This window comes from Trypanosoma conorhini, assembly GCF_003719485.1.
Source record: "Trypanosoma conorhini strain 025E chromosome Unknown Tco_14.4_contig_00021, whole genome shotgun sequence".
Classification (NCBI taxonomy): domain Eukaryota; phylum Euglenozoa; class Kinetoplastea; order Trypanosomatida; family Trypanosomatidae; genus Trypanosoma; species Trypanosoma conorhini.
The window spans coordinates 33,561-50,276 of record NW_021704107.1 but is presented as its reverse complement, the minus strand read 5'-3'; the positions used below and the strand labels follow the sequence as shown (position 1 = coordinate 50,276).

General features: G+C 58.4%; 8 protein-coding genes across 8 annotated transcripts, besides 16 other annotated features; all 8 read left to right on the top strand.

The window, feature by feature from the left end:
- Positions 1-4: 4 nt before the first annotated feature.
- Positions 5-51: a microsatellite.
- Positions 52-299: 248 nt separating this feature from the next.
- Positions 300-346: a microsatellite.
- Positions 347-421: 75 nt separating this feature from the next.
- Positions 422-471: a microsatellite.
- A 209-nt stretch (positions 472-680) lies between these two features.
- Positions 681-703: a microsatellite.
- Positions 704-1,026: 323 nt separating this feature from the next.
- Positions 1,027-1,059: a microsatellite.
- A 789-nt stretch (positions 1,060-1,848) lies between these two features.
- Positions 1,849-2,961, top strand: Tco025E_00790 (uncharacterized protein; the record flags this gene model as incomplete). The annotated part of the gene is made up of 1 exon (XM_029367730.1): positions 1,849-2,961. One exon carries the CDS (start codon positions 1,849-1,851, stop codon positions 2,959-2,961), a length of 1,113 nt encoding a protein of 370 aa, XP_029232191.1.
- A 336-nt stretch (positions 2,962-3,297) lies between these two features.
- Positions 3,298-3,326: a microsatellite.
- Positions 3,327-3,509: 183 nt separating this feature from the next.
- Tco025E_00789 (putative DNA-J protein) lies at positions 3,510-5,093 on the top strand (the record flags this gene model as incomplete). The annotated part of the gene is made up of 1 exon (XM_029367729.1): positions 3,510-5,093. The coding sequence occupies one exon, from the start codon at positions 3,510-3,512 to the stop codon at positions 5,091-5,093; it is 1,584 nt and encodes a 527-aa protein (XP_029232190.1).
- A 52-nt stretch (positions 5,094-5,145) lies between these two features.
- Positions 5,146-5,167: a microsatellite.
- Positions 5,168-5,501: 334 nt separating this feature from the next.
- Positions 5,502-5,524: a microsatellite.
- Position 5,525: 1 nt separating this feature from the next.
- Positions 5,526-5,556: a microsatellite.
- Positions 5,557-5,849: 293 nt separating this feature from the next.
- Positions 5,850-6,956, top strand: Tco025E_00788 (uncharacterized protein; the record flags this gene model as incomplete). Its single annotated transcript, XM_029367728.1, has 1 exon — positions 5,850-6,956. The coding sequence occupies one exon, from the start codon at positions 5,850-5,852 to the stop codon at positions 6,954-6,956; it is 1,107 nt and encodes a 368-aa protein (XP_029232189.1).
- A 121-nt stretch (positions 6,957-7,077) lies between these two features.
- Positions 7,078-7,109: a microsatellite.
- Positions 7,110-7,212: 103 nt separating this feature from the next.
- Positions 7,213-7,232: a microsatellite.
- A 175-nt stretch (positions 7,233-7,407) lies between these two features.
- On the top strand, positions 7,408-9,474 carry Tco025E_00787 (putative tyrosyl-tRNA synthetase; the record flags this gene model as incomplete). Its single annotated transcript, XM_029367727.1, has 1 exon — positions 7,408-9,474. One exon carries the CDS (start codon positions 7,408-7,410, stop codon positions 9,472-9,474), a length of 2,067 nt encoding a protein of 688 aa, XP_029232188.1.
- Positions 9,475-9,540: 66 nt separating this feature from the next.
- Positions 9,541-9,578: a microsatellite.
- A 208-nt stretch (positions 9,579-9,786) lies between these two features.
- Positions 9,787-9,821: a sequence feature (A-rich).
- A 133-nt stretch (positions 9,822-9,954) lies between these two features.
- Positions 9,955-9,982: a sequence feature (A-rich).
- A 370-nt stretch (positions 9,983-10,352) lies between these two features.
- On the top strand, positions 10,353-11,579 carry Tco025E_00786 (putative DNA repair protein RAD2; the record flags this gene model as incomplete). Its single annotated transcript, XM_029367726.1, has 1 exon — positions 10,353-11,579. The coding sequence occupies one exon, from the start codon at positions 10,353-10,355 to the stop codon at positions 11,577-11,579; it is 1,227 nt and encodes a 408-aa protein (XP_029232187.1).
- Positions 11,580-11,789: 210 nt separating this feature from the next.
- Positions 11,790-11,824: a sequence feature (A-rich).
- Positions 11,825-11,910: 86 nt separating this feature from the next.
- Positions 11,911-12,594, top strand: Tco025E_00785 (COP-coated vesicle membrane protein p24 precursor; the record flags this gene model as incomplete). The annotated part of the gene is made up of 1 exon (XM_029367725.1): positions 11,911-12,594. The coding sequence occupies one exon, from the start codon at positions 11,911-11,913 to the stop codon at positions 12,592-12,594; it is 684 nt and encodes a 227-aa protein (XP_029232186.1).
- Positions 12,595-13,271: 677 nt separating this feature from the next.
- Tco025E_00784 (uncharacterized protein) lies at positions 13,272-13,727 on the top strand (the record flags this gene model as incomplete). The annotated part of the gene is made up of 1 exon (XM_029367724.1): positions 13,272-13,727. One exon carries the CDS (start codon positions 13,272-13,274, stop codon positions 13,725-13,727), a length of 456 nt encoding a protein of 151 aa, XP_029232185.1.
- A 101-nt stretch (positions 13,728-13,828) lies between these two features.
- Positions 13,829-13,871: a microsatellite.
- A 1,034-nt stretch (positions 13,872-14,905) lies between these two features.
- Tco025E_00783 (putative serine/threonine protein kinase, putative,protein kinase) lies at positions 14,906-16,684 on the top strand (the record flags this gene model as incomplete). The annotated part of the gene is made up of 1 exon (XM_029367723.1): positions 14,906-16,684. One exon carries the CDS (start codon positions 14,906-14,908, stop codon positions 16,682-16,684), a length of 1,779 nt encoding a protein of 592 aa, XP_029232184.1.
- Between the last annotated feature and the right edge of the window lie 32 nt (positions 16,685-16,716).

Genomic DNA, 16,716 nt, shown 5'->3' with positions numbered 1-16,716 from the left:
CATGCGTGTGTCCGTGTGTCCGTGTGTCCGTGTGTCCGTGTGTCCGTGTGTGTGTGTCTGCTGGTGCTGCCGGCACCGCCGCATCAGCTCCCCTTTTCCCCTTCTCTTCTCCCAGACCATGGTTTCCCCTGGGGGTTTCTGCTGTTAAGCCAGCCCCCGGGACGACACGTCCATGGTCTGTGTCACTGCTTCTCTGTTTTGTCTTCGTGTGCCTGCACCGGCCGATGCTCCCCGCCCCGTGCGCAGGAAGGCAGGCACTCGGGCCGCACCTGCTGGCACCGGCTGCACGGCGCAGATGTATACATATGTATATACATTTACGTACACACATACACATATGTACATATGTAGTTTGAGGGGCCTTTCCTCCTCCTTGCCTTTCGCTGACGTTGCTTTTTTATATTGCCCCAATCAGTGGATTCCTCTCCTCCCCATCCCATCCCACCCACCTCCCTCACCTCAGCCCAGCTCTTTTACCCAACTAACTTGGGACTTTGCCTCCTGCCCGCTCTTCCCAATTGCGTGCGTGTGCGTGTGTGTGTGGAGAGGGGAGATGGGGAGGGAGGGTGGGCGCGTGTGCCGGCGCACCGCAATGTGTGCGTCGCCCCGGAGCGGAGGGCCCAACGTCGGCACCAGCGCATGAGGATGTAAAACGCCTGCCACGACGGAAGCAACCGACGAAAAAAAAAAAAAAAAGAAAAAAGTGGTGGTCCGCGGCCGCAATAAGTGTCAAACCGTGGGATAGACGTGAGACCGCTGGGAAGCCGAAAGTAAGGCGAGGGCGAGAAAGCCACGGTGGCGTGAATGGAGGCAAGCATCACGAGGGTGGAGTTGAGTCCTGGGCGGTGTCTGCCTGGCAGGCGTGACAGGAGGGAGAGAGAAAACAACAACAAAATGAAAACGGAACAAAAAAACAAAGGAGACGGACAGTCAATGATTTGGTGGGAGTACACTCATCAGAAGTCTCGTGGTCCGCTCCGCTGCGGATTCTTCTTTTCGGGTTTTTTTTTCTTTTTGCGTTTCCACTGGGTGGGGGCGTGTGTGTGTGTGTGTGCTGTGGCGGCGGCTGTCGTGCGTGCCACCGCTGTAACTTGTGAGGACACACACGAGCGCGCGACAACCGAGCAAAGACAATAAAGAAAACAGTAATGACACTTCGTCGTGTCTGTGCCCTTCAGCGTACGTGGGTTAGAGGCACTACTCAGCCCACCCAATTGCCCAGCGTATTTATTTATAGTAATGCATGCGTTGCTTTCTGTGCATTTCAGCCGACGAGAACGGCAGGAAGATGAGAAGCTGACAAAATGCTTTTTTTTTCTTTCTTTCAGGTGTCGTGGGTTCCATCGGATTCGCTGCAAGATTGAGGCAGGCTTGCCTGCGCACTGCAAGAACTTCCTCCGTGCGTCTGCGTGCGTGCATTGCTCTCAGGACCCCTAGCGAGGCTGCGGGGAAGTATCACGACGCGGTAGGTGTCAATACGGCTGTTATTATTTTTTTCCTCCCCCTTCTTTGTCACGTTCTTCCTTCTTTTCGCCTATCATTCCGAGAGCAGCTTCGCTGTTGAGGGGGATCCCCGCGTGTGTGCGCGGCACGCACGCTCCTGAAGCGTGTTGTGTGTCGTTCCCCGCCGTGAATACCAGCCATTTCTTATCGTTTCTGTGCTTACTGCTGTTGCGCTGCTTGTGCCTGGGCGTCCCCCGCTTCTCTCCCTTCTCCACACACGACCACGCATGCATTTGTGCGTGCATGTGCCACCCCCCCGCAGCAGGAGGGAGGGGAGGAAGGGATCGCACGGGTTAAGGGTAGTTTAGGAGCGGGGTACAGTCGCCTCCACGCGGTCAGGGGAAAATGGTCATGTACGACCCGGCGGCGGCGAATAACTACCGCGACGTAAAGGTGTTGCGGTGGAAACGGGCCCGGGAAGAGGAGCAGAAGAATGACATTTCACGTTCCTTGGCGGCTGCAGCAGGGACTGGCCCATCGCCGTTTGACATGCCAGATATGATGCCCATGGTGGGGAAGGCCGACTTCGCGTACGGCATCCTTGGCGGCGACGGCGGCGACGGCGACGGCGATGCGATGCCGCTGCACCTCAGCGCGGAGGAGCTGCACCAGCGCCGTGTTCGCCAGAGCGCCGCGTTGGGCATCACCACCGCGATGAAGCTGGAGCGCGACGAGCTGGAGGCGGCTCACAAAGCCAGAGTTGCCGCCGGCATGGACCGCAAGGGGCGCATTGGGCAAAAGCTGGGAAAATTGATGAGTGCGGCCGCCACGAAGGGCAACGCCACTGACGCGAGCGCCGTCGGCGACGCCCCCGGCACTGGGAAGACAACTTCAGCAGGAGAGGCGACCCCCGCACCAGGGGCATCCACGCCAGCGGCGGCGGCAACAACAGCAAAAGCAGCTTCTTTGCTTACAGGCAGCAGCGCGCCGCTTGTCTTTCAGAGGTCGGAGCTGGCCGCGGGTGGGTACGTCGTGCGTGAGGACGTCGGCGCTCTTGAGAAGCGCAGGACGCACCGCGGGAAGCCGAGCTCGACCATCCTCATTCGCTTCGTCCGCGACGGGCCGCCGGTGGAGATGTTTGACGACGCTGTTGGCGGCAACAGCAGCAACGCGGCGGCGCGGAATGCGTTCCTGGAGAATATTCAGTGTTTGTGTGCGCAATGCGGCGTTGTGCGTTCGCTGCGCTACGTCGTTTTGAGCGAGGCGGAGAAGGCGGCCCTGCGCGCCCGGTTGGAAAAGGAAGACGTGGCGGCTGCTTCCGCCGCGCTGGAGGCGCGTCTGGCGCGCGAGATGGTCCGTGTGCTGGTGCGCTTTGACACTGTGGCGAACGGCTTCAAGGCCCTGGAGATGCTGCAGCAGCGCCACGGCTCCAGCTGGGACGTCTGCTTTTTCCCCACGCAGCTCTTTGACGCGGGGACGCTGGGGCCGGCGGAGGGCGAAGCGCTCTGTTGCTGCTGAGCCGCCGCCCGCCCCGAGACAACTTGTGCTGCCCCCGCCGTGGCTTCTTGCGGTGACGTGGCGGAGTGAAGCAGCGGTGCCGCTGCTGTTTGGGCGGAGAGGAGTTTTCTGTGGTGTTTTCTGCGGCTGCGAATGTTTTCTCTTTTTTTTGTTTTGTCTTCTCCCGATCTTCTGCTTTTTGTGTGCCTGTCGCAACGGCCAACCGCCTTCTGCTGCCGCCGCCGCTGCACGCCAGTTGCCCAGGGGCGCCAACCAGGCGAAGTCAATCACACACGCACAAAGTAGAAAAAAGCAACAACAACAAAAAGAAAAGAAGAGGAATCGCAACGAGATTTTAAACAAAAAGAAAAAAAAGAGAAAAACAACAGCAACAACGACAATCGGCAGCCACGAGAACACTGAGTACTGGCGTGAGGGCCACACAGCGCACGGAGCACGTGGAAGGATTTTATATTTGCAAGGGTATAACTCACGGAGACACGGCGAGTCTTTATTGTTCTTTTTTTTGTTCTTTTGTTGTTCGCTTTAACGACTCGGTTTCTGCCGGAATGTCTCGTTCCACGGACAAGTTCCGGGCGAGATGCGTCGTCGTCGTCGTGGCACTCGTGGCGGCTCTTCTTGCGGCCGACGCTGCCCTTTGCGCCGGCACACCCGATGACGAGGTGACGAGGCAGCTGCTGCTCGCCGGCGACGCGGCGCTGCGGCAGGGGCGCAGCCACTACCAGGAGGCACTGGCGAAGTACACGGAGGCGCTCGCCCACAACCCCGGCAGCGTGCGCGGGCTGTACAGCCGCGCGGAGTTGCTGTCCATGATGCGGCAGCGGGAGGAGTGCATGCACGACTTGGGCCTGCTGCTCCAGCGGGATGAAAAGCACCACCGCGGTCTGGCCCTCCGCTCCGCGCTTAACGCACAGGCTGGCAATCTGCAGGAGGCGATTCGAGACGTAGAAAAGCTTGTCCCGCTCTACAAGGCAATGAAGAAGCCCGCCAAGGTAGCGGAGTACGAATTGAAGCTGCAGGAACTGCGCCACCACGCCGCTGCGTGGCTGCCTCTCCGGGCAAAACTTGAGGCGTTCAGACATGCGGCAGACGCGCTGAGCGTCAAGGAACACCAGAAGTGTGTGGAAGTACTGCATGATATGATTCGCAAGTTTGCGAAGGACAATGTAGGGCTACGACTGCAGCGCGCGGAGTGCGCACTGGCCTGCGGTGATAACCAGGCAGCTTCAGAGGAGCTGAAGTACGTTGTGCAAAAGGAGCCGCAAAACTTGGAGGCGATGGCGTTAGCCGCGCGCGCCTATCGTGCGCTGGGGGCAACGGAACAGGCGCGGGCGGAGTTGCGGCGGTGCCTCGCGCTTGACCCGGAGTACGTCCCGTGCGCCCAGCTGCACAAACTGGTGCGGGGGCAGATGCGGGTCACAAAGGCGGTCACGGCGGCACTCGACGCCAAGGACTACCGGCGGGCGCTGCGGCACATTGAGGAGGCAGAAAAGCTGGAGGCAAACCCGCCGTACAAGGAGCAACTCCTCCTGTGGCGCTGCACCGTCGCCGTGGGGCTGCGCGACACGGTGACGGGTAACTCTGTCTGCGAGGAGGCGATTGCGCTTCTGGGCGCCGAGAACCCGGCCTCGTTTGAGGTCCATTTGCAGAAGGTGGAGCTCTACCTCATGCAGGAAGACCTAAAAGGCGCCGAGCAGCAGCTGCAGCAGGCGCGGCGGCTCCAGCCGAATAACGAGCGGGTGCATGAATACATGCAGAGGATAGAAAAACTCAAGCGCGTGGAGGGGAGGAAAGACTACTACAAGATCCTAGGCATTAAAAAGACGGCGGACGCCTCTGAGATCCGGCGCGCCTATCGCCACCTGGCCAAGACGCTGCATCCCGACAAACTACTTTCGCAGAACCTCACAGCAGCGGAGCGGCAGAAGGCGGATGAGCGTTTCCGCGACATCAACGAGGCAAAGGAGATCCTGCTTGACGAAAAGAAGCGGGAGATATACGATAGTGGCGAGGACCCAAGGAATCCAGCTGGGCAGGGCGGTGGGCAGCCGTTCTACGGCCATCCGTTCACATTCCATGGCAACCCGTTTGGCCACGCTGGGGGCCAACAGTTCTTCTTTCGCTTTGACTGACGCCGTGGCGGCAGGATGCGGCAGAGGAGATGGGCTGTGGTGCTCTTTTTTATTATTTGTTTGTTTGTTTGCTTTCGCCGCGGATGGGTTTTCTTTCACCCCTTCCCCTCTCCCACTCCCCCCTTTTTTTTTGAGGCGACGGAGCCAAAATATTTGCGACGGGAAAAGGAACCAGTTACTGAGGGTGCAGATACGCTGCGGCGGAGGAAAAATGAATGAAAGGAAAGGTGCATAGAGCGTATTAGTTTTGTCCTCAATGTGAGCTTCCACTCCTTTGTGCCTTTTTTTCTTTTGGTTTAAGAGGAGAACTTTGTGCGTCATTTGCTCCGGCCGCGATATATTTTATATGTATGTGCTTGCGTGTCCCTGGCGGTTGCGACTGCCATTCGGTTTCACGCCCTTTTGTCAGTGTTTGTGTGTGTGTGTGTGTGCCTGCCTTCTGTGTTGCTGCTGCTACTGCTGCCCAGTTTTTTTGTTCCTCGATTGGCCACCGTTGTTCCTCGTTTTATCTCTCTGCGTGCGTGTGCGTTTTCTCTCATTTTCTCCTCACTCACCTCCAGTCGTGTAATTTGACGTCCATAGGTAACCAATAAGGCAAACTTCTACCGTTTCATACATTTACTACGAAGTCAAGCAAAAGGGGCTCCCTCCCCACGGCGTTGCGCACAGTTGGGGCCGCGGGCAGGGGCAGCGAGTGGGTGGCAGCGGAAGCGGTCCCCTCTGGGCGGCGGCGAGGAGGGAGTTGCCTCTGCGCACATGTCAAAGTGGTCCTCCCTGCGGGAGGGCAGTGACGGGTTTGACGACGTCAATGAGGGAAGCGGGATGCTCTCCTCCTGCGGCTACATCGTGCACATTCCGCCGCCCATGTCGGGCCCAAGCCTCCCTGCAAGCGCCACCGATATTGCCGCCGTCACGCTCCCGAGCGTTCGGGTCGCGCCAGACGTCACACAAAGGGCGGTGACGTGGTACGAGGTGCTCGTCCGCTCCACAACGCACCAGTGGAGCGTCATGAAGCGCTTCTCCGAGTTCTTTGACCTTTACAGGGCAATGGAGAAGATGAGTCTTGTGCAGCTTGCGAAGCGGCAGTTGGAGCGGACCTTTTCCTCTCCGCCGTCGCGCCTGTTTCCAACCCACCGGCGACAGCAGCAGCTGGAAGAGTTTGTGCAGTCGCTTCTGCAGACGTTGAAGGACCTGTCTGTGCGTTATCTTTGCGCCGCCGGTCCGGAGCCGGAGGGGAGTGCCTCGCGACCGCCGACGTCGGCAGTGACGCGTGCCGCCTTTGCAACGTTTGTTCGTTTTCTCACCACCACCTCGTACGATGCCTCGCTGGATGGCGCGCTGGCCGAGGCGGGCGGTGGCGTCACGGCGCCGGTGGTGGACAAGGCTGCTGCCGCCGACTGCCTCATTACAGACGAGCGGACGCATCTGCCGCCGGCCAAAATTATGCATGCGCCGAAGCAGCTCTTTATTATTATGCTGCAGCTTCCCGGGGCTTGCATGTCAACCGTGTTTGTGAAATCCTCGGATGACTCGCGTGAGATCGTCGTTGGCGGCTCGTGGAACGCCGACATCACCGGACCCGACTCCGTCTACGTCGAGACACCGGAGTCGCCGCAGGGCGACGTCTCTCCCCCCTCCAGCGACGGTGCGGTGGAGGGGGGAGAGACGCCGAGGGCTGCAGGCGCGCCCTCATCAACCAAAGTACTGGTGGACACGTTTCCAATGGGCGAATTCCAGATGGAGTTTGAGGTGCCGCCGCCTTTTGCTGTGGATGAGTGGCGGAGCCAGTACAAGGGCGGCATTTTGTTCCTCAGCTGGCACTACTTTTCACCCACCGTTGCCCCTTCGACGGAGAGCGCCTGAAGGACAAAAGCAGGAGCAGGGGCGTGCGTGCCTGTGCGTCGTCTTTTCCAGTGGAACGGCACGGTGGAGGGTAAATTGCTTTTCTTCCCTTGCTTCCTTGTAGTATCCTCCTATTGGTATTTTTTTCTTTTTCTTTTTTCTTCTTCCTTTGCTGACATCTCGGGTCTCTCGTGGCTTGCCTTCCCGTCTCTCTCTTCTCTTCACCCACGCGGCTCTGCGCGCCTGCCGTGTCGATGTTGCTTTATTTCCTCCTCTCGCTGCTGCTGCTGCTGCTGCGCCCCCACCGCAAGAAAGTAACATTTATCGATTGCCGCCGCGACGAGGGCAAACGAGGCACTTGACAGCGTTCTGGCAGCCCCTCCGGCGACACCTGTGCGTGACCCAGCGGCATTTTCTCCTCGCACCGTTGACCTCCCACGCGCGGTACCGTTCACTGACGCCGCTGCAGGAGATGACGGCGCAGAACCCGCCCGAGATGACGGTGGAGGAGCGCTACGCGCTGGTGCGCTCCGTCGGCGAGGAGTGCATTCAGGAGAACGAGCTTTTAAACCTCATCGCCAAGAAGCCGAACATCCGCTGCTACGACGGGTTTGAGCCCTCCGGGCGCATGCACATTGCCCAAGGAGTGTTCAAAGCCGTGAACGTCAACAAGTGCACCCAAGGCGGATGCGAGTTTGTGTTTTGGGTGGCCGACTGGTTTGCGCTGATGAACGACAAAATGGGTGGGGAGCTGGAAAAGATCCGCATCGTTGGCGAGTATCTGATCGAGGTCTGGAAGGCGGCCGGGATGAGCATGGAGAAGGTGGTTTTCCTCTGGAGCAGCAACGAGATCACGCGGAACGCAAACGTGTACTGGAAGACGGTGCTTGACATCGCCCGCAAAAACACCATAGCCCGCATCAAGAAGTGCTGTACGATCATGGGAAAGCAGGAGGGCACATTGACGGCGGCGCAGATTCTCTATCCCCTGATGCAGTGCGCCGACATCTTTTTCCTCAAGGCAGACATCTGCCAGCTTGGGCTGGACCAGCGCAAGGTGAACATGCTGGCGCGAGAGTACTGTGACCTCACGGGACGCAAACTGAAGCCGGTGATTCTGTCGCACCACATGCTCTGCGGCCTCAAAGAGGGCCAGCCGAAGATGAGCAAAAGCGATCCGGACAGCGCCATCTTCATGGAGGACACGCGGGAGGACGTGGAGCGTAAGATTCGCCACGCCTACTGCCCACGCGCAAGGCAGACAAGGGCGGAGGTTTCCGAGGATGGGGCTCCGGTGTCGGATGAGGACAAAAACCCGGTGCTGGACTACTACCAGCATGTCATTTACTCCCGCCCGGGCGCGACGACGACTGTGAACGGCACGGTTTACAAGACGTACGAGGAGCTTGAGGCGGCCTTCGTTGACGGCGCAGTCGCGGAGGACTCGCTGAAGGACACACTCGCCTTGGAACTGAATGCCTTACTGGAACCCGTGCGTCAGCACTTTGCGCGTGACCCGCATGCGGCGGAGCTCCTGGAAACGGTCAAGTCCTTCCGCAAAGGCGGCACAGCCGTGCCATTGGCAGAGGTCGCTCCACTGGAACAGTCGGCAACGCCGTTGGCGGTTGTGTGGCTGCCAGCATTGACAAAACTGCCTGTGGATGCCGCGGTCGCCATGTCAGACGCGATCGACACGTTTCTCGGGCAGCACCCCAACGGCGAGGTCGTGCTTCTGCTGCCGGAGTGGACTGCGTTTTCGTGCGGGGAGGTGGCGGGGGAGGAGAAAAACATCAACGCCGCGCTCGAGCTGAACCTGGCGCTCCTGCAGTCGACGTACTTGAGGAAGGACGGCGTCCGCGTCGTGCGTCAGAGCCAGCTCATCCTGGACAATCCGAACGACTACTGGGTGGCGGCGATTAACGCGGGTCGCCGCAACTTGCTGCAGTCCCTGATGGACGCCTGCGGGGACTTCAGGAGCGCCGGCCACCTGGTCGCGGCCCTCATGTACGTGGCGGATGTGGCCATGCTGCGTGCCACTCACGTGATCTCCGCCTCTCACGAGCGCGGCTACCACGAGGTTGTGACGAAGTTTTTTGAGGGGCGTGTCACGGCGATCCCCACAAGGGAAGGAAACGTCCCGCCGCTGCACCGCCCGGAGGCGTCGGTTGCAGGCGCCGACGACGTCCTCTTCCTCGACGACACCGACATGGACGTGCGGCGCAAGATCAAAAAGGCGTACTGCGCGCCAAACGAGGCGGCGAACCCGGTGCTTTCCGTCGCAGCGTGGCTGTTGCGTGGGCGCGGCGCGCTGGCAGTGGAGCGGGCGGCGGGGAATGGGGGCAACGTGACGTACACGGACGAGGCGCGGCTGCGCGACGACGCACAGTCCGGCGCGCTGCACCCGGCGGACCTCAAGGCGGCCGTCACGAAGCCGCTGCTGGAGGGCTGCGCGCGGTCCAAGGCGGTGCTCGCAAGTGCGGAGGGCAAGAAACTTTCACAAACGCTGCGGCAGGCCGAGAAGAAACTCGCGAAGAAGTAACGTTGAGGCGTCTGCGGGAGATGGCCCGCCGTTGCTTGGACCGAGAAGGGGGTGGAAACGACACCCAGAGCGAGAGAGGAAGGGAGAGAGGGGGGAGAGAGAGATACAAACGCGACGGCAAAAGATGAATGACATTATTGGCACGAGGGGTTGGCTGAGTGAAGCAGAAGGAACAAACTTCCTCCCGATGCGTCCATTGTGGCGGCGTGGGCGCAGCAACTTCCACCAGTTCTCAGTGCACGCGGCAGGGAACGGCTCTGTACGTCTACTTTCCTCTGGCACCTCCCGCTGCGCTGTTCGTTCTTCATGTCGTTTTGTTTTTGTTTTTGTTTTCCTCTTTTTTTTTTCCGTCTCTTGCTGAGTGAAGCGGTAAAATGGCGCCTTCCACACCCTCTCCTGCGGCGTGAAGGAGGGTGTGACCAGTTGGGGATAAATAAATGAGCGAGTTTCTCGTTGAAGCAGCGTGCTGCTCTAACAATATTTATTTATTTGTTTCTTTTTTTTTTTTGGTCCCCCTAACGAGAGCCCCGGTGATCGAAAAAAAAACGAATTACGAGCCCACGGCTTTATTGGAGTTCCTGCGTCTGCCGGAATACAAGCCGCTCTTCGTTAGGGGGACGCGGGGCGTGCATTGGAAGCAAACAGTCGCCCTTCACGTACTGTTGTTGTTGCAGCTGCTGTTTTTTTCCCCCTTTTTTTCCCCCCCCGTCGCCGTAGGAATTAGTGGGGACACGCCTCCAGTGAGGGCAGGCCTTTTCCTTCCGCCAGTGCGTCGGACGACCTCTTCCAAGGCCGTCGCCCGGCAGACGTGCGTGCGGGCGAGAGGGGAGCAAGCGGCCAGTCCGGCATTCACGGACGGCGGCGAGGGCGCGCAAGCAATGAGCTTCCTGGACTCGCAACGCACGGTGCGGTCCGTGATGCATGAGCCGCCACGGCCGCCTTATCGACGCGTAGAGCCGCGGGACCCGCCGCAGCCGCAGCAGGTCCCGCTGCGCATGCGGTGCGCGCAGTCAATGGGGGTCTCTGCACCATCGTGCGGCCGTGCATCGCAGCTGAAGGGCTCCGCTGTGCAGAAAAAAGGCTTCACGCCCGTCCTAACGACGGAATTCACGCGCACCATCACCGAAGCGTCGGAGACGATGAAGGAGTTACACACGTTTGAGAATTTCCTTACGCGCCACATCTCTCGCCCCTCTTTTTTGGCGGGCGACGAGCGACAAGACGCCTCTACTTTGGATGAGGCCGCGGCTGACGACTCGAGGGCGAGCCTCATGAAAGTGCGGCCGGCCGCGGCCCAGCCACCGCAGCGGCTGATGGTGAGGCTTCTCCCTCGAATGTTTTCGGAACTCCTCCTGCGGCACAACTCGGTTGCGTCACGGCTGCGGGAGAGGGGCCGGGAGGAGGTGCTGAAGCACATGGGAGACACAGGACGTCGGCTTGGGATGCGGGTGGTGACATCGCGGGAGCTTTACTTCCTCCTCAGCTGCATATTCGATGAAAAAACGCTATGGAAGGACGACATTGAGTATTTGTTTCGCTTCTTTGACTGGGCAGGAAAAGGATTCATTGACTTTCAAGACCTTCTCGACAGTGCAAGCCTTCTTTTTGTTTCTCCAGAGGTGCAGGCGGCTGTGCACTGTAGGCGGGTGCTGAATGAGCGTGTGCTCGACGACAGCGTGATTTCCATCGCCGACGTTGACGTGATGCTTACGGCCCTCACCGTCATCTTCACATGCGCGCTTCCAGAGCTGCCCGCCTTCTGCGATGAGGTGCGCCAGACGGTGGAGAATGTCATGCCAACCTACACTGTTCCCGTGTCGACGTTTCGCGCCGAGGTGAATCGCATTTCCACCCTGCGGCGTTGCCTCTTGGCAGTGCAGTGGGACGGTTCTGTGCTGTGGTCGGAGGTGTTGCCCGCGCCACTGGAGGACGACCGCGGCGGCACCCACTCTGAACGCCTGATGCGGCTGGTGAACACGGCAATTGCCGATGGACGAGAGAGGACGCCGCCCTCGCTGAGCGCGCCCGACGATGACTACTGTGTGGATGTTTCGCATCCGCGCTTCATTGCCGACGCCTACCTCATCCGCACGGGTGAAAGTTAGATGTAAGGAAAGCAAGCGCGTACGCAACCTCTCTTTGTACCTGGGTCCGTTCCTTTGCGTGGTTTTTGTTGTGTGGTCTCTCGAGCTTTGCATGTAATGTAGCCTTCTCACGGAGCAGTCTCGCTTGCCCATTAAAGGGAATCCGACCGCGACAACTCTCGCCCTCACAACGCGGCGTTTCCCTTGCATAATACGCCGTCAGTAGACAACTTTTTTTTTATTTTATTTTTGTCTCTTCCTTTTTTGGCCTGTGCCTTCACGCCACTGCTGGCTCTCGTCAATTTTGTCCTTGCAAAGGGTCCAGAGAGAAAAGCCCTGTACCTCCCTAGTGATGACTGCTGTCCGGGAAAAAAGGGTGTTGCGTTTCCCACACTCGTCGTTGCTTTTTTCGCAGCTGGTGGTTCTGGTCGCGCTGCTGCCTTTTCTAGACACGGCGCGGGCGGTGCGGGTGCGCTCCACCACGCAGGACCTCACGCTTGAGGTGAACCGGGAGGAGGTCTGCATGTACTCCGTCGGCCTCGACTCAAATGAGGGGGCGATGCTGCACTACCGCGTCCTGCGTGGGGGCGATGACTTTGACCTGCGCATTCGCAACCCAAGGAACAGGACGGTGTACGTGTCATACGCGGGGGAGCACGACTTGGAGGATCGCGTGTATTTCACCAAGCACATGCGTGGCGAGTACTCATACTGCGTTGACAACCGCCCCTACTCCGGCGGCACTAAGGCAGTCAAGATGAGCATCGGGCTGACCTCGCTGAAGCGGTGGAAGGACCGCATTGACCCTCTCACGAGGAGCATGCTGCGCACAGACAGCTTCATGTTGGGCCTCCATGAGGACCAGATCCTCTTCCGCCTGCGCGAGCGAAGCCTGCGGGATAACATTGAGGAGAGCAAGAAGCTGCTGATTGCGACCGGCGTCGCTGAGTCGGTGGTCATTGTCCTCCTCTCCTTCCTGCACGTTATCCTCATCAAGCACCTCTTTGCCAAAAGGGGCACGAGGGTCATCGCGTGACGGAGGCGCAGAGTATCGAATACGTGGAGGGAATTGTATATATCTATTTGTCTTGTTTGTAAGGAAAGCTATGAGTCTAGAATGTGCAAGGGAAAGAAGAAGAAAAGAGTGGAGGGTAATGAAGGAAGCAGCCTCATGGACGACTATTTATTTATTTTTTTTTCAATACTATTTCTCTCCCCCTCGTTGTGTGTGCAGCACCTCCTCTCTAACGTGAGCACCGTCATCCACTTCAGTCTAAGCGGCCGGGCAGTGGCGGGTTTGGGAGCTCCGCGGCGCCGGAACTCGTGAGCGGGGGCGTCTGCGCACTTCCCCCCCCCCTTACGTCCATTTCCGCGCCCGCCTCTCTCCTTCTCGGGGGGCGCCGGGGTGGTGCCCCTCCCCTATTTTTGTGCAGTCTTTTCTTTCCTTTTTTTTTTGTGCGAGCACGTCTGTGGGAGGCGTCGAGGGGCCCGGGGCAAAGCGACTGTGGGGCCAAACTCCATTTATTTGTTTGTTTGTTATTATTACTTCCCTCTTTTCCGCCGTCTCGGGGGGCTCCGGTGGTTGGGAGTACGTGGCAGCGCCAACACAAGTAAAAAAAGAAAACAACTCACTGACAAAAAGGAAATAAAAAAAAAGAGAAATCGAAGAAGAACAGGAAGTGACGGAAGCAAAAACAAGCGAGTGGGTCCAGCATGCTTCGACGAGTTTTCCCTGCGAGCCAGTCTGTCGCAAGATGGGCACTGCCGGCGCTGAGCGGAGCGCTGCGTCACGGGCACCACCGGCTGACGCAGCATGACTTCTCGGAGTGTTTTTCGCGCAAGTTGTCGAGTGAGGAGGAGGAGGCGCTGCAAATCCTGCAGGAGCATCGCCCCGTCTCCGCCGTTGTGCCGGGCAAGATGTTTATGCGTCACTGGATAGCTGCAGAGCAGTCAACCGTGTCCGTAGTGAACCGTGTCATTTCCGGCATCATCTCCGTCTGCCTGATGATCTGGAGCTGCGGCTACGCGACGCTGGGCTACAACGGCCACGGCTGTGCTCACCTGGCGGGCTGGTTTTTCATCGCGTACTGGCTGATTCTCCACACCCACTGCATGGCGCTCTTCCCCTTCTTTGCGACCATTGCCGTGCTGCAGCTGGTCGTGAACTAGGCGCCGCTGCCGACGGAGGTGGGATGAAAAAGGCGACAACCCCCGCAACCTCGCAGGGCGTTTTTTTTTCTTGCAGGGCCGCTAGAGACCAAAGGGAAGCGAAGAAAGAAAAAAGAAAACACGCCATACAAACAAACAAACAAAATAAAACGAGTTGGAGGGAAGGGGCCGCCCCGCACCTCGGGAGTTCTTTTTTTTCCCCCCATCTGTGCGTGTTGGTGTTTTTTCTTTAATTTCTGGGGTGGAGGGGCAATTTTTCTTTACTTGCTTTATCAGCATCATCGAAGTTCCTCGCGTGGGGAGTGGGACAAGGCATTACAAACAAATATGAGTAAAATGTTGTAGTAGCGGTGAACTTTCGTGTTGCTGTCTTTTTTACGCCACCACTCTCCCCATTTCAGGCGCGTCTCCGCATCCCTGCATGTCTCCTCGCACGGTATGCATGCGTGCAATGGATGGGTGTGGCGGCGCCTTACATCTTATTTAGGACCTTATCAGCTGCTTGCGAGACCGAGTGCTTGACGCGAGTGATCTACGCGTATGGACGATGTAGAAATACGTGCGTGTGTGGGTGTGGGTGCCTTGTATTGGCCTTTCGACGCCGCTTCTCCCGTCCGTTGCTGTTGCATTTGCGTCTGTGTGTGCTGCCATCTTGGCCTCGTTTTGCAGCGGCGTACTTGTCTGCCCTTTTCCGCGCTGTTGTCCTGCACGCACCAGGTAGGATAAAAGAAAAGACACCGGTCACACGTATTTGTGTGTGTTCGCACTTCTTTCATTGTTGTTATTATAGTTTGAGCTTCTTGCCGTCCTTGCGGCTTGTGGCTCACTGTTGCGTGGACTTCTTGGAGTCCTCCTGCCCGCGTCAAGTGTGGGGGGAGAGCAGGGATCGGCAGAGGGCGTGCGGCGCTGGCGGTAGAAATACGAAGAGGACACCGATCAACGAAGAGCCTGGGGCCTCGCGCACGTCGCGCGCGGCCGTCGTCTTTTTTTTTTCTTCCGCCTTGGAGACGTCTCGCACACCTCTTCTGCGTCCACGTGCAGAGGCCAGCCGCGTTGACGCTCAGCCGAGGCTCCGGCCGCCCCACGCCACCCCCCTCCCGCCGCTTCCGGCGAAACATTTCCCCCCGCCCACGCCGGGCGTGCGTGTGTGACTGGGCGGAGGGCATAATTCGTCGGCCATGGAGAAGTTCACGAAGGTGCGCCACATTGGCAAGGGCAACATGGGGGCCTGCGCCCTCGTCCGCAACAACGAGGACGGCAAGTGTTACGTGATCAAGCAAGTAGACCTCGGCAGGATGAGTAAAAAGGAACGCCAGCAGAGCCTCAATGAGGCGCATCTGTTGAGTTCCCTGCGACACCCAAACATCATCAACTATGTAGATAGCTTTCTCTCGAAGAGGTCTGATCACCTTTGTATCGTCATGGAATTTGCCGATGGCGGAGACCTGAGCGCACGCATAAAAAAGTCGTACGGTGTCAACTTCCGTGAGTCGCAGGTGCTGGACTGGATTATTCAGTTGGTACTGAGCCTCTCGTACGTTCACCAGCGCAGAATCCTCCACCGCGACATCAAGTCTCAAAATGTCTTTCTGACGAGCCAGAATATTCTGAAGCTGGGAGACTTTGGCATCGCACGCACGCTTACTGGCACCTACGATCAGGCTAGGACGTTTGTTGGGACCCCGTACTACCTCTCCCCAGAGCTTATATTAGAACGCCCCTACGATCACCGCAGTGACGTGTGGGCGCTTGGTGTAGTCATCTACGAACTTATGGCATTGAAGCACCCATTCAATGCAACTAGCATGAAGGGGCTGATGCAGCGCATCCTCAAGGTGCAGTATGAACCTGTTCCCAAGTTATATTCAACTGAGCTGCGAAATATAGTGCCACGTCTCCTGACAAGGGAGCCATCGCAACGCATAAAGTTAGAGGAGCTACTTGAGCTTCCTGTAGTGCAACGGCGAATGCAGGAGTGGATGGTGTCCGATGTGATGCCTAAAAGCTACATTGACACCCTCCTGCAGCAGAAGTTAATGCCACCTGCGATTGCCGCGTTACGAAAGTGTAGCGTCGCAGGCACAGCTGCCGCCGCAACGGAGTTTTCTGCTTTACCCTCCTCAGGAGACGTTTCCCACCGTGCACCTGTGGCCCCGCCCGCACCTGCGGTGGAGGCATCTCTGCTTCCTATGCGTTCTGACAAGATCCCACTGCCTGTGCTGCACCGCAGGTTACAATCAGTGGAGCAGCAGCAGCAGCAGCAGCAGCAGCAGCAACAACAACAACACGAACAACAACAAAAACCAGCACTGCCACACCCAAATCAACTGCTACACTACCAAGGCCCATTGTCAAAGCCTTCAACTGAGATCAGTCGACTCGATGCACTGCGGGTGCCCAGGCGAACGAAGCCAGGTTATCTTATGTACAAAAATATCAATGGCGGGTATAACTCTCATGCTCTTCCTGGCGCCGGGCGGCAGTGCTCACGTGTCTCTGTCCCCGTGCCGCTGCAGTTGCCGTCTAGCAATCTTCTCCATCGGGGCGAGACGGCTCAGTCCCAACCGTTGGGTGTAGGTGGTGTGCAACGCCCTTCTCAGTCGCTGGAGGTCTCTCACGGCCACGCCGACGTAGGCAGCGCGGCATCCGTTTATGCTAGCAATCCATTTAGTAGCCGGCCTTGCCCCACCGCCCACGCCGTGGGCGGTGTGCCGTACCAGAGCAAAGCGGAACCAGACAGTAAGGAAGGCGGGCCGCCGCTTTTTGCGGATCCCCGTGTCCGCAAGCGTAGCCAGCAAGGATCGGGCGGTGTGGCGTCGTGCCTCAACCCCTTCTTTCAGCAGCCTTCGGTTGGACTCGCCCCCCTGCCTTGTGCTCCGCAGGCGCCTAACATGGACATCAAGGCTATGCTTCAGCGTGCCGCGTTAGAACGGGCCCAACGACGCGCGTTTTCGTAGGGCTCTGGCAGGTGATCAATGGAAGGACTCGA